A 16,032-nucleotide genomic window follows, 5' to 3' on the forward strand; every position below is an offset into this window, starting at 1 on the left:
GAGAGCGTGTGGCTGTGTACCGTCTAACACTGAATTATTCTAGTACAAGGCTCTATAATTAGCCTTGTTTATATAACTGTACAAAGGGGTGTTGATTTCAAAATTATTTAACATTATTATTATAAATAAGACAAAAAAGAAACAGCATTTTAACATTTAATTTTTCTTCTGTTTCTTTTTTATTTGGGCGCGGGGGGGTGGGGTCCTTTTGTAGGTTTGGCTGTAAAATCTTGTAAGCTTTTCAGTTCGTATGGAAGTTTTAGCAGCTGTCATCCTTTCAACTGAATTTAGGTGTTCAGAGCGTTCTAGGGAGCCATAAACGACTCAAATGTTTACTTTAAGCAATAGAGCACCACTTCATCATCTAGTAACGGAAATTTGGAAATCTTCCTGAACAAGACATATTCCAGAATTATTTTAGAAGAATCAACTGACCTCGCTTCTCTTCTCAACAGCTGCTTCTTGAGCCACATAGAAAGCAACTATCTCTTCATTTGGTCGACACCATTTTTCTTTGGACTCCATGTTGACGTTCAAGGTTCAAGTCTTTTTCCAAAGCTCAGACGCGACTTCCTTCCTTGGTTATTCCAGCAAGCCTTAGTGTATCATCCTGAAATCACAACACAACGAGCTTTGAGCCTCTTTTCCAGCTGGAAAACATAGCAGTATTCATAAAAACTGCATATACCGGTGGAGGAAGTATCAAGAAATGTTTGTAAAATTTTACCTAGCTGTTCACGATATATCAAGCTTAGATTCAGACACCAATTTATTGAAACGATACAAATCAAGAGAAAAAGCTCGTTCTCAAAGCAAGTCCTGGCGCCCATCCCTTCATTTGAAAATGAGATTTCATTCACATGCCGAATTAAATTCATTTTCGTATGAATGGTCGTGCATCAGGCCTCGCTTTGTTAGAGAGGCTCAAGGCAACTCGGAAATGGGCTATTCTAATACCAGAGAATTATTGCACTTGGCTTTTGAAAACAAAACAAACTACTTCGAGCTGAAAGAAGGAAAACACTCATCTATAGCAAGATTATAATTACTAGGTAAGATTTATACCACGATATTCTGACCAAGGAAAGGAATGAGCGCGTAGTTCGGGTGCCCACGCTGAGAAAGGGGGTTAAAAAATGATTTCGTTTACTCGACGAGCTCGCAGACTTTGACTCACCCAGAAATGTTCTTTAGACCTTAGGGAATAATAATGGATGGCAGTGGAGCTGGCCAAGTGGGCCATGGAAACTTACAGTACCTCAAAGTACACCCCTCCTAAGTGTCTATGTGTTTTTAAAAGTCATCTTCACAACACTCTGGGACGAGGGGGGAAATAGTTTATGACCTATAGCCATCAACAGATTTTGTCTAACAATACAAAATTTTCATAAGATTGAGTTCATGCCATGGATAACATGATGATGTTTTTAATAAGTCACGTGATCAGACTATGACGTCATAAAATTGACAAAAACGGATAAAGTCAATACGGCCGAGTGCAATTTATCTGTTCACGCAATCTTAAAACGTCTTTTTGGAGAGGGCATTTTACATTTGTTCTTATTTTTGAATAAAGTTCCTTTCACTTATCAATTAAAAACTATTGAGAAAAATATCACACTTCAGACAGAAGATACGAGGCGTTTTACATCCAAATAAAATAAAAATCTGACTACTGAAACTTTAGTTGCCTGTAGCATTGGGAAGTCCCGTCCGTAAACTGAAAAACAGGCTCATAAGTTATCTACGTCTATCTCAGGAAAAAATAAAAGTTTACTCTGCCAGATGGTCACTGCACCCATTTAGTAATCATTTAACCTGTGCTTTTCTCATTCGTGAAAGTGAGGGGTCGCTCATCGTGCCCCTACCCGCGTATATATCCTCAAAAGTATTTAATAATAATAATAATAATAATAATAATAATAATAATATTTAATATTTCTAAGGCGCAAATTAACATGTGAATATGATCAAATGCGCCTAACAAACCATATGAGTAATATAAATTAAACGATATGCTATGAATAGTGTGATAAATTTAAAACTAATTATTTACAATAATTATGTACATTAGGCTAAGGTAGCGAGCTAAAAATTAAAATATTAAAAACAAGGGATCTAGTAAAAATGTATATGAAAAATCAAGAGCTATTCAAACGCTTTTCTAAATAAAAATGTCTTTAGTTTGGACTTAAAATGGTTAAAATTGTCCTCATCTGTCATTGCACATGGCAATTTGTTCCAAAGTGATGGTGCAGCAGCAGTAAATGCCCTGTCACCAAGTGTTTTCTTCGTTTTCATGGATGGTGGTACTAATAAAACTTGAGAATTAGAGCGTAGACCATACCGGGAGGGATTTTTAACACGAATAAGATTACAAATATAGTCCGGTGCCTGGCCATGTATGGCCTTAAAAGTAATTATTAAAATCTTATAAACAATTCTGAATCTGACAGGTAACCAATGTAAAGAATATAATACAGGAGTAATGCGACTAAAACGCGGAGTCGAGCAAATTAGCCTAGCAGCTGCGTTTTGCACACATTGTAGCTTATTAATATGAGTGGTCGGTAAACCATGGAGAAGACTGTTGCAGTAATCAATGCGTCCCATTATGGAGGCATGCACTAGCACCTTGGTAGACTCAACCGTAAGAAACTTCCTAATACGTCTAATGTTATGCAGATGATAAAAAGCAGCTTTACATGTCTTCGTAATGTGTGTCACTAGACTAAGGTTGGTATCAAACCAGGTTCCGAGGTTTCTTGCAACAGCAACAGGTGCAACACTCACATTACCCACCGATAACTTCTCGATGTCCACCTTGCTAAGCTGTTGTCGAGTACCAATTATTAAGAATTCGGTTTTGTCGTCATTTAGCTTTAACTTGTCAGTAATCATCCACGCTCTGATTGCCTTTATGCAGAGTTCCATTGCTTCGATTGCATCAGATTGACTTGATGTGGTGTCGGGCTTGAAGGACAAATAGAGTTGCGTGTCATCTGCATACGCATGTGCAACAGGTAGATGATCCTTTATCACCTCAAATAGCTTGCTAGAATAGATCGTAAATAGCAGGGGTCCCAGACATGAGCCTTGAGGAACCCCATGTGGCAGCTTGGAACTCTCAGAGAGACAGCCGTCTAAAAAGACGCTTTGCGATCGGTCAGAAAGGTAAGATTTAAACCACTTCAGAGCCGTTCCTGTGATACCAAAACTCGACTGTAGACGATGAAGTAAGATTTTGTGGTCCACCGTGTCGAAAGCCGCACTGAGATCTAGAAGAACTAGAAGTGTCACGTGCTGGCGGTTCATATTCATTAGTATATCATTCTGGACTTTTAGGAGCGCCGTCTCGGTACTATGGCATTTACGATATGCAGACTGGAGTGGAGGATACAGGCCAAGATCCATCATGTGGTTGTACGTCTGGTCAAATACAGCGCGTTCTGTCAATTTTGATAGGAATTGAAGATTACTCACAGGTCGAAGGTTTTTAAACACCGAATCAAGGCCAGCCTTCTTTAGGAGGGGGTTGACAAGAGCTTCCTTCCATTCACCAGGAAAGTAGCCTGAGAACAACGACGAGTTAACTATGCGCATTTACTTAATAAAATATGTTTGATTCTTAGCATAGTCTCTATAGAACTAGTGGCACAGAGTTATCCCCGGCCCCCACATTAGCGTTGCAGAAAACTGCCCGCTCGAGAGTTTCCACTGCCATCCGAGTATTAACTACCAAGGTCCAAGGAACAATTCTAGTGAAGTTAAAATTTGCCAGCTCTCCAAGTAAACGGGACGGCCACAGTGGGTCACGGGCACCCGAACTAGTGAGTTTGAAATCATTCGTTTCTAATCTTAACTATCCGTGATCCTCTATATTAAATTGAAGCCTGTTTGCAGTGTCACTGAGAAGTATAAAGCTGAACACGAACACGAAACTTTATAAAACAGCTCATTTTCGATGGCTTTGTTTGCCGTGGTGTAGAACCCCCAGCCGTGGTGTAGACCCGTATCAGTTTCTTTCTCCTCTTAAGTTTCCATTTTGAGCTTCTATTTAAAGGCTTCCAAACCGCGAGGTCTCAACAAAGACACATAAGCAACAAATAATTGATAAGAAAGGGGAAAAATTCAGACTTATAAATGCTCCAATGCTAAGGGAAAGATCGTTTTCAGGCGGGAGTCGACTAAGAACCTCGCGCATGATCTCGCGAGAGAATTAAAAAAAAATACTTTTGACCCCGGACACAAGTTAGTCAAGTTTTAAACTTTTCATGGTGGTAATGAGCGAAGGTCAAGAGCAAACCAATACATAGACCCAGCATGAAGTGTCCCTGTGGGACTAGATCTAAAATGAGGTTTCAGTCTGGGACAAAACAAATGTTAAAGCTGTTTCGCTTTCAGCCGCTTCGGACCCCATTCGCGCGAGGGGAAATTTTAATATAAGTCCTGAACTGTTTTCTCCGCTCGTATCTAGATTTTTTTTTTCACAATTTGCTTTTTTTGCGCTCTTTAAAAGGAACATATTCGTAGTTTAGACAAAGTGTCAACGAAATAAAAAATTGCGTGGGGCCAGTACTGACATTCAATATCTAGCCTGTTTTGACGAGTCAAAACTCTAGAAATAACAGAACTTGATCTACCAAATGCTGATTAAGTAAGTTGAGTTGTAAAGATCGAGTTATTGAACGTGGGTTTTCAAAACACAGGGATATTAAACCTCTAAACCTATATAACATGTTTATTTCGTTGTATAAGATACACAGAATAATCAGTAACATATAACATAGTATGAACACTTCGGCTTCACCCTTTCATAGTACAAAAGACACGGAATGAATCAGCTGTGGAGGAGGCAGACGGACAAAGCATGTAGAATTTAAATGAAAAAGGCAAACCTTCCTATATATACCGCACGGTACATGTACAAAGGCCGCAAGACAATATTACTGGCAACATGTTAACTAAGAAAACGTTCTCTTAGCTTGCTATTGCGGAACAAACTAATTACGTGAGGATCCAAAACCACTGAAAATATAAAGTTAGCAAAACCAACGCTGTTTGAGAAACAGGAAAGCAACTATTTATCGCTTTTACGAGGTGACAAGTTTTGGTCAGTTATCGTTTCAATCGATTTCAACTTTTACTGAACAGACCCATTTCTGTCTAAAATACGGTCAAATGCTTACTTACAATTTTTTAGTCACTTCAACTTAGCACTCAACTCTCATTAACACCTAACCGACCATAAAGGACAACTGGAGGCGCAGTAACGTACCGTGTTAGCGCTCGAAAGAGAACTGGTGAACTGAATTGTGATGTTTTATCGCGTGGATTTGTTTCCTGGCCTCTATTGTTCACGGTCCTAGGTTATTTTCTGATATTTCTGAACACAGTCTAAACAGTGTTGTGTGGCCTGTCGGCAACATGCAAGTACAAAAACGTCTTTATTTCCCCGGGGGGAGGGGGGGGCGGGCGTCTACCATGTAAAAAGGACGGGGGTGCTCGTCATACCTTTTGGGATAAAAAAAAACGCGGTTTTGGTACCTCTCAGGGTGTTCAGTCTCAAAACGTCCGCAGCGGAAGCTTTCGCGGTACTGTTTAGGGTATTGAGCCGAAAAAGCAACTTATATTAAACAGGATAAAGATTTATGAAAATGCTTTCATAATTACGACGAGTAGAAGTTATTGGAAGCAATCGTCTTTATCGCTACTGAAAATCACGAGAGTGTCAGTCAATGTGTTGCTTTAGAATTGGTATCTCTTAGGGGTGAACAAAATTTCAAGCCACGCCCAAAAGACAGGATCTTGGTACCACTTAGGGGTTGTTTTCAAAATTTCCGAAGAGCATACCCGTCCTGTTTATAGGAGAGTTTGACCAGGAGTCTATTTTTGGAGTTATATTGCAAGAGGTCATGCCATCTTAGCGCCCTTTCAAATGCGCTTGACTGAAACACGAACGAGTACTCATATACAGAAGCCCATTACGTAATGGCTCCTACCATATGCCAATTTCATTAGCAAAGGTTATTCATCATGTTAATCTCGTGAAAATTTGGAGCTAGAACTTAAAACCCCGCATATAACGAGTTTCCTATTCTTTTCAGGTAGTTCTGTCAAAAGAATACCCCCTTAATGTCGCTTCAAACACTTGCTAAACTGGGTACAGTCCCCGATGAGCAGAAATGTTCTGTTTCATGATATTGACACATCTTGACAGAATTTTATCTCAAAGCTTAATCGGTTTACAACCCGATCAATTCCCTAGCCTCAACCAACACCAACTTTAGTTCTGATGTCGGTTACCCTCTACGGTAGAGACATCCTCTAAGATCAGTTTCGATGTTCTCGTCCAATCAACTGATAGCTCGCATTCACACCCAAAGTTATCACGCAATGTGCCGCCATGAAAATCATTGATGTTGCTAGACAACTTCTCTGCCTTTGAACATTCGAAAAAGGAAGTCGGGGTAAAAGAACTTTTAATTAAATCGTACATCAACAAATTCAATTGCTTCGTAAGGCTTGTGAGCGTATATTAAAGTCCCTATAAAGTAGTCTTGGTTTTGTGATGTTATGCTTTAGGATGGTCGACAATTCTGCTATTTTAAGTGTAGCCTGGGTACCAGCAACGTGGAGAGAAGCTAATGAATTTTCTTTCGCCAGGCCGGAATTTCACTTTACTAACGTAAAGGATGAATCCCTTGCTTTTAACTTAATTACTACAGCACTGCGCGCAAATGGATTGAAAAGGAGCAAAATATACGCTATTATGGTTACCACCATACAGCTACTTTGATTTCCAACTTGAAATAAAATTTGATTTAGTTTATTGTTTATCTCTTGGAAACCTCGTGGTCGCTGGTTGGAACTTAGAAATATGGTAATTTAATTTGCACTCATTATTAAAACACAGCACGACAAGGGAGCTTTTGTGTCTGGCGTTGCACGCGGTTTAACTTATGCACCTTTTGCTGATGGCTCTGCGCTTGTCAAGACATCTTCTAAAAGCTCAGAAACGCTGTCCAAAGTAAAACAGATGCTTTTAAAATGTCCTTGTGTTTTCTTTGTTCCTTGTTAAACACAATTATCATTCAAATAAGCTTGCCCAACAATCGAAACTTGAATTAAAGTCGTCATGGTTTGGCTATGTTTAACACTGTTCCATGTAAAGCTTTTATGATTTTCTACAGAAACATCTGCATGCTTCGAAAAGGGCGATATAGTGCAATGAAAATAGAGAATGGTATGCTGGAGATAAATCGTCGTTTTGCGGGTACTTATTCAATGAGAAAACTTTCTAAAAATAAATCTCCATGCACTCGTTCACTGATCTCACTCAAAACCATTGACTGATCTTCCTTCCTTGGGTCGCTTTCTACAACTGCAGAAATTATTATAAAACTACCAAATTTCGCCGAATTCCTTAAAATGGAACCGGTCACCAAAATGATTCCACGAGATTTATACATCTCTCTAATTGGATTTTAGTTTATGGATAAACAATGTCTCGGAGTTCCTCGCTGAACTATAGTTTCTTACCTTTTATTACCGGCGATTTCCGGGAAAATCAGCGATCTTGATTTGTTGAGAAAATTCCAGTTTGGGACAAATCAGTCCAACCACACGGGATCATTAAATCATCGTTGATAACGCACGGTTTGCGTCATTCGCTCTCGCGCTTCACACAAGTCGCTTTTTTGTCCAAAAGCTGCCAATATACGTTACCCGTTTTGAAGTCATCTGCTCTCACACCATGTGGCTGAATTATTAACAGCATTGTTTGTTTTCTGGTAGCAGTCAAGAAAACCCGTCAAAAGCAGACGGCCGTGTCAAGCACGTGACATGTTTGTACCACGTGCTTGAATATTGTGAACGCGGAGGACTGGTTACAGGTAGTCACAATTTTGTCAGCACGATATTCGATAACTTAATCGGAAAACGTTCAATCTTCTTCAGTCTTATCGACCCATGCGTGCCTCTTTGTGGCACTCTGATATTCCTTTACTCTGAACCCAGAAGTTTTCTGTCTTCTTTTTCCTGTTGAAGCGAAAAAACTGCGGCGTCGCGGCCCAAAATTTGAAAATATCTGGTAAAGGGGCAATGCGTTTTTGCTCGTTTTTTTCTTGTTTTAAAGTATGTTTTGGAGCTTTAATTTAACTTGTGTCGGATGCGCCTAGAATATGACAATGAAGCCCGTTTTAAAGCTTGAGAACTGACAGTGAATACTTGGAACTGCTGGAAAACGGTAGTGAGGTATAGCTGAGGGCTAACCAAATAATGAACAACATTCAAGCAGTTTGCAAAAGCTACCTAAAGCCCCGCCGTTTTAAGTCTGTCTCATCCGGTGGCAGCGCTTAACATGCTTCACTGGGTTTCGTAATTTTTGTAATAAGGAGCATATCTCCCTAGATGTCACTTTGTTTTTCTCTGTCTACTGGTACTCACTATACTCATGCCTGGCCCTCCCTCATTCGAAGGCCTCAATATAAAGCAAGGGGCAACGAACTTATTAAAGACATCAGGCCACCTCAACTCCCACAGGGGTGACGGGTGGGGCTTATATCAGACCTAAAACGACAAAGAACCATTTTTGCAAAACGGTTTCAATCATGTTGACAACGTGACATTCTGGCATTCTGAGCGCAAGTTCAATCAATCAATTACTTCGTCCAGTAAGCAAGACAAAAACAACCGTTTCCATATCACATCACCATTGTCAATCGTTCTTTAAACTACACCATTAAAGTTATGCAGTAACATAACAAGCTGACTATCCCGTTTCCTGTTGTAAATGGTGCCTTACACCAAGCCTTGCTTGGCAGTCCGGCAGAGGACGAAACGAATCGCGAACAACTTGGCAAGCTTGAAATACTAAGGTACGCCAGCCGCGGCGTATATTCTTTGGGAAGGAATTTCGAACAATCTCAAAAACTGCTGTCATACTACATAGGTGCAATGGACTTCGAAGTTGTCTTGAAGCCACAGGAAAAATAGGGAATTTGCAGGGGAATCCCAATTTCTTCAACCTCAAAGGGAAATTGAGTAAATTAGTTCGGGAAAACGGAAGTTCGACATAACGGGGGTAAAATTACAGAGAAAAAAATCCAAATGCAAGGACCTTTGGATCAACTTATCGGGAGGCTCAAGAAATGCACTTCAAATTAATTATCGATCCGAACTGTTCTCGACTAGAGAAGTCTATTTCGTGGGGTGAAGTTTTCTTGGCTTTTTTCCTTTACATATAACCCATTCATTCAATTAACTTCTGTTTCTCTTCTTCCTCCTCCTCCTTCCTCTTCTCCTCCTCTAGCTTTCTGCGGGGTAGCGGAAGCCACTTAGCCCCTGGTATGTATGGAGGGTCGCTGACAGCGCTTCGCTGCAGTAAGTTCCTGTCTTTAGCTTTTCTTCGCTTTTCAGCCTTGAGTAGGAATCGCTGTTCCTTTCTTTTTCTCTCGATTTCCTTGACCCACTGGAACTCGCCTGCAATCTGGCCTCGCACCTGGCTTATAAACTGTGGGTTCTTTTTCCGAGTACATTCAAATCGCGATGAGCTGATGTGCCCCTGATATTTCACCCCGCGTTTACCTAAAAATAAAACGCAAGAAGTACGAAATTAGATTTCTTCATTTGCCCTGGTCAGAGCGAATTCAGCCGAGACAACCCGACCATTTCCTATTCCCGCTAGCCAATCAAGAAATTGCACGACCTCTCTCGCGAGGACACCGGAAGTTGTCTTGTGAGCGCATCTTTGTGAAGAAGTGAGCATACCGGACGATTTTATAAGCTGGTCGGGACGATTGGGTATAATTCTGAATAATTCACAAGGTGTAACTACCACTGTGATGTCGAATTCAGAGGCAATTACCTTTCCTGGTGATTCAACTGGAACAGTTTCGCTCCCAGGATTGCCTCAGAGATTCGCCAAATTAATCAGGCAATCAGATTTCTCGAATTCATCCTTTAATTAAGATGCAGTTCAGTTCCGTCTTCATGGCGTTTTTACCCTTTCCTCCCTTTCCCCTTGCGACCATCAGAATACACGAGTCAGACTACTCACCTCTCCTTTGCACACTAGTTGGCAGCAGGGCTGGTTGTCTGATGTGAAGTCCGACAGCATTAGGAGTGTGTGCCTTCACCGTCACTAATGACCCAACCCCTGCTGTCACAGACACCCAACCGACACTGGACAGTACTACATCAGCAGCACTAGTGTCCCAGCCGATTCCTTTGATGGTGAAGTCTTGTGAGCCTAGCGGTGGAAAAGTTTCCATGCGCTCTTTTCCACCAACGGGTATCTGTTAACAAAGGGAAGACGGGGATAAGGTTGAGACAAAACACTTAACAACATCAGAAACTGTCTTGGGTGCAAAAAAAACAAACAAACAAACAATTTACCTAGTACTAAATTCAATTATTATAGGACGAATTACGTCCCGACTGTTGCACCTTAAAAAAGAAACTGTGCACCCCTTGGCCATCTTTGATGTCAAAAATGCGACTTTGTAGTTAGTATTCAGCAAAAGGCAAAAAGGGTAACGTAAAACGTTCAAAGTATTGTTCCCTCGTTATCTCTCTCAGCCTTTCACAATCTTAGCCATCTTTATTCTAGTTTTGCTTTCGCTGTTTTCTAACTGGTAAAGCATAATTATTTTGAGGATACGTTAATTTGTGAATCGTAAAAAGTGACTTAACAAGAAACTAGAACAAAATCTCCCTACATGTATTTTCATTGGCGTCTTGTACACAATTTTCAGGAAAACACTTCACTGCCATAGAACTTTGTTGGTACTTCTAGAAATACGCCTTAACATTCAACTCACCATGTGAGCTTCTGCTCGTTATCAAGCAAACCTTTGCTACACATGAAAATGTAGGTACAAAAGTTTAGTGTCCCAGCCTCCTCCCTTCAGTAGCAGAGATCTTCCTCCACGTTGCATCTTTTCAAACGTGTGTAAACGTGACTTAAATGTTAAAGTCCAGTTTAACAAAAGAAAATTTTTTTTACTGCTTGGTGTATCAAGACTATATACCCTTATCTGACGAATTTCTATATTTTCATTATCAGTCTGCTTGGAAATATTTGATATTGTAGGGAGAAATTAGGAATTCGTTCTTAGAAAAGAATCTTACCCCAAGTAGTTCTGTTCCAGCATGTTTGCTGTACACTTCATCAGCGCGCTCTTCACTGCAGACGTGAACTGGCAAGTTAGGAGATGCCACCACAGTAAAGAACACAGACTCGATCGCCTGGAACAGTGGAATGAAAAAACTAAATTAACCATCAACAGTTTCAAGCACAATACATACACACTAAATAAACTTATCATTTTCCCAAACATTCTTTTTGCTAGTGGTATGGTACAATCCTCTTCCTAAATGAAAATAAGATTCTGTGGTCCCTACACAAGAGATAATTGGTAAGCCACTAATTCTCATTTATATTTTCCAATCAGAAAACACGTGTACATTGCAGGCCAAATGCCACCTAATGAGGGCCGAGTAAAATGATCATTTAATTAGAGAAGCTCTATTTTGTTTTGTTTTTGGTTGTCTACCAGTTGGGTTGGAATAGAGGTACAATTTGTCGTCTCTTAGACTCAGTTGTATTTGCTGCCAGCTCCGTAATGGCAACAACTAATGTCTACTAAACAACACACCTTTGGAATTGTGTCCCACTCACTGTCACTGTGTTGCTTTTTTCTTTTTATCTTTGTGACGAGGAATAAAAAAAGAAAGTTTTATTAAGTAACTGAAAGCAAATAGCCACTAACTGCACAGCAGTCTTGATCCTTGACTCTGATGAAAAACAGGATAAAGGTCATGGAGTCAACATTTAAAAAAGGAATACAAAGCTTCATGTGTCTTCTAATGAAATTAAATTTTGTGTGTTCCCTAGCCCTGACCCTCAGTGACGTTACGGTGTTCTAACATAGTGTACATGTACTTGAATTTCAAGAGCAGATCTAACTGTATTACTTTACAACAAACTGCATTTTACAGCACCTCAAGATAGTCCACTCTGGCCAGGCCACCTAAAAGTAAGGAGTGACCCGGTTTGAGAATAAAGGTCCTGGGTACAAACCATAGGGTTGGATTCAAACGTCTTATCTCCTCCATTGTCAGCAGATTAGTTATCTGTCAAAATGATCAAACTCAAACGTGTAATCAAGGCAAGTTAGGATACAAAGACTTACTTCTGATATCTTCATATAATACTAGTATGTTGTACATGAAAGTATGAACTAATATCATGGGACCCCATTATATGTACAGGGCTGTAGTTACATCTACAGTGTATACAGCACTCTGTACCTTTGAAGCCTCTGCACACATTAGATACCCATAAGATTAATAAGGAACTTTTATCAATCTTCCCCTAAAGCAAACTTTTCCTAAGTGCACACGCTGCTGTGACCCAAACTGTACTATGTACATGTTTCTCTCAAAAGCCCATGGCCGGTGGTCACCAATTTTGTAATTAGCCCTTGGTCCTTTGCAATGATAGTGGGCTTCATGTACATGTATTTTGAGCTGTGACTTACCAGATTAATGGAGAGGGTATGGCTATAAAAATAATAAAACAATAATAATATTTGAAAACTGAGAGCAGTGTAAATGTCTAAATTGAAGGCGAGCTGTATTGTTGAAAAGCCTTGTCTAATAAGTAAGCAATTCATCTGGTTTGGTGCTCCCCAGGTTGAACTAACCACATGAAACCACTCAATACAAACAAACACAAGTAAACTAGGAGACAGGTTTCTAAGGAGCTCGTTAAGAAACAGTCAAACTCATTCATGTCAAACCTGGTTTTCATTGATAATTCCTGGTGTGTCATACAGCCAGGTCTGACTTTTGTTAGGTTCATCCATCACAAAACTTGGTTTAAGAATGTCGAGAGCAGTCTGTGATTGAGTAGGAACCAGAGCTACTGGATTTCCTCTTCTGGTCAATTTTCTTCTTGGTAATTTATCTCTGTAGCTTGTTTCTTCTTTGCTAATGATTTCATAATCAATTGCAATTTCACTGTCATCTGGCTTCTGTTGAGAAAAATGAACTTAGGTTATGTAACTTTAGATTGTGATTCACTAAAAAAAACTTTTTTTTTCCCCAAAGCTCTTTCAAAGGCTAAAAAAACTGGTTTCAAATTGGAGTAGCCAAACAGTCAAACTTGTTCACCCAACATGATCTTTGATGAAAATGATTGATCATTTAGTGCTTTGTAAACCACTAATGCATGAGGTGATTTCATGTGCTCACTGTGGCAAATTTGAACACAAGGCAGTTGCCTCAGAATCCCCAGTAAACATTGTAGCATTTTCACATAAGTGGTTTGTAATTCTGTTTTTTACGTGGTTTGTTATTCTGCAATTGTGGCATCCACTACGACATCAACAGCAGAGGCAGATTAAAATAAAGGGGGTCGAAGACAGTGCTGGCAAAGTGCAAGTTCCTCCTCCCCATTGTCCCCTCTCCTCTCCCCCTCCCCCACCAAAAAAAATGAAAAATGAAAAATCCACTTTTCCTGGAAATTCTGCTTATGGAATTGTGGGACCATATATCAAAACTGCAGGGAAAAGGGGAGACCACCACTACCCTTGATCCCCCTAAATTTGCCCCAGCTCAGTGTCAAGTGATAAGTTGTCAATACAGAGTGACAACAAGAGATTCCAACAGGTCAATTCCCACTGCTTCCACCAAATCATTACAAATTTTCTATTAATTTGTCAGGTCATGTGGCTGACCATGTAGGGTTTTAGTCCTGAGACCTCCTACTTACCTGGAACACTGGATAACTGGTGCATTTGCTGCACCATATAATGGTACAGCAAATGCATGTCTCCTGTTGAAATGAGTATTTGATTGGGCATGCAAATCAGACAGATTATCAGGAAATTTGATCCCAAGATTTCCAAAACATCTTGAAAAAAAATCGCCTGGGATTTTTTTCTTGAAACTTAAGGATAGGAAGAGTAGGAGTCTGTCTCTCTTCTTCTGCCTTCCTTTCCCCCCTGATTAGCTCCCCTCTATACCTGCCATGTAAGCTATAAAGGAGGAGAGGCAAGACACCTGTTCACTTACTGCCATAAGAAATCAGAGTTAGATGTTAGTGAAGGCAGTGTAGGCTTCCTACACCGACTCACCTTTACGACACCTTGTCTCATTCTTAAACACAGCTTCTGTAACATCCAGTGACCAATAGGAAACCTTAACATTCTTCGTGTTGTGCCTGGCCACAAGCTGACTGTTGCCCTCTGCAGCAAATCAGCCTTCTTGTGAACACTAAACAAATCCAAGAAAAGATTAAATAAAGATGTTTTCCCACTGTTACTGCAACCAATAAGATAGATATCACCCTTGTGATCCCAATGTTCCATTATTTTGCTTGCCAGCTGAGTGATTCCAAAGCCAGTCTTAGTGCTAACAAGGCACATACTTTTGATGTTTGCACCTTCAAGGCCATGAGTTTTACAAGTTGTGAAAAGCATTTCTTTCAAGTGTTCTTCTTGCTTGCTAGTACGCTTACCCTCAACTGGAAGCATGTCCACTTTATTTCCGATAATAATGATTCTCTTTGCCTCCCCCACAGTTTCAAGAAGATCTGGAAAGACACTTCCAGGGAGATCCATCATGTCAACTACATAAAGAATCAACCCTTTTTGTCTTTGAATTTTACTCAGGTACTCCATGATCTCGCCTGAGGTTTCAGTAACAGGAAAGGGTTTATTGTAATGCTTTAAATTGAAACACTTTTGACAAACCAATGTAAGAGAGTTTAAGTGAGTCTCTGGGCCTTTTTGACCAATAAATGGATTCTTGGAAGGTATAATGTAACCGCCCTTCCCGGGATCATCGCTTTGAAAAGTAGCCCCGCAACCTGGACACTTAGGAGAAGGCTGTTCGTAAACATCTGTGAAAGCCTCGATGCTCAAGAACTCAGGTTCAACAAGAGACGTTTCTCCGCTAGATATCGTGTTGAAATCGCCCTCAGATGGCGTCCCCGCAGTAGACGTATTACCACTGAGGTCATATGAAATTAAATCTCGACTCTCCTCTTCTGAATCTGTGCCATTATCGTTTTTCTCGTTAGAAAGATGAGCCGAAGTTCTGAAGTATCTTCGAACTATAAACCTCTCCTCGCGTTCGCCATTAACATGCAATTTTGATGGGCCGATTTTGTTGAAGCGTCTGGTTTTTACACTTCTACAATAACGTAGAAGTCCATTTGTTCTCCAAATAAGGCCCCTTGCTCTAAGAAGTTGAAATACAGACATATTTCCTTGCAAAAATCCGTTTTAACCATTGCACATGTATTCCGCCATGACACTTTTGTATGGGCAAATCCGCTGGAAAATCGCAGGCACAAATGGGAAAAATGTGCCCAATCTTCCCAAGTCACAACTTGAACGTTTACCAGGCTTAGCCTGGGAGTAGTAGTTGAGAGTAGGCACAGAAAATTATTTTGCTAAAATATTTCCTTTTTTATCATAGCAAGAGAGCATGACCTCATTTTCTCTTGATTATAGTAATAAAGCTTCAAGGACACTCGGTTAGTCACTCTCCCAACCATGTTCTAGCCTGTGTCACAGCCGCCTCTCCCCGGAAAAAAAAGGGAAGAGGCGGCTGTGACCGTCCTGAAACTTTTCACATGAATCTGCACTGCATAATGTAGTTAAGTAAATGCCCGACTGCACAACAAGAAGTTAAGGGGGCCCCTGAACATGAAGTTTTACTAAAATAGACCGGAGGGGCAATGGAGACCAGGTCATTAGTCCCCGATTTTTATTGCAAAACGGTAAGGCATCGAAAGCCCGTAGCTTCACTCTGCCTTCCCCTTTCAACACTGTTTCAAGACCCTTCAAGCGAAAAGCTCCATTCTTCACCGATCTTCACCCAAAACCCGGCCACCTCCGCCTCTTTCTTTTTAAAAGCGTATCTGAAACCGACTCTGGAAAGTTTCGAGAAGTGCAAGCAATTTTTGAATTTAACTGATTCAAGATTGATTTTGCCTCTATAGTACTATGACTATTA

The 16,032-nt window shown here is 40.3% G+C and overlaps 1 protein-coding gene across 1 annotated transcript; it reads right to left on the reverse strand.

The window, feature by feature from the left end:
- Positions 1–522: 522 nt before the first annotated feature.
- Positions 523–15,326, reverse strand: LOC145478199 (nitric oxide-associated protein 1-like). The gene is made up of 8 exons (XM_081456143.1): positions 14,145–15,326; positions 12,807–13,040; positions 12,007–12,138; positions 11,661–11,711; positions 11,134–11,250; positions 10,061–10,298; positions 7,543–9,588; positions 523–610 (listed from the first exon to the last, which is right to left on the reverse strand). The coding sequence occupies exons 1-7, from the start codon at positions 15,273–15,275 to the stop codon at positions 9,254–9,256; spliced, it is 2,238 nt and encodes a 745-aa protein (XP_081312269.1). The 5' UTR covers positions 15,276–15,326; the 3' UTR covers positions 523–610; positions 7,543–9,253.
- Between the last annotated feature and the right edge of the window lie 706 nt (positions 15,327–16,032).

The sequence above is a fragment of the Orbicella franksi genome, chromosome 2 (genome assembly GCF_964199315.1).
Source record: "Orbicella franksi chromosome 2, jaOrbFran1.1, whole genome shotgun sequence".
NCBI lineage: Eukaryota > Metazoa > Cnidaria > Anthozoa > Scleractinia > Merulinidae > Orbicella > Orbicella franksi.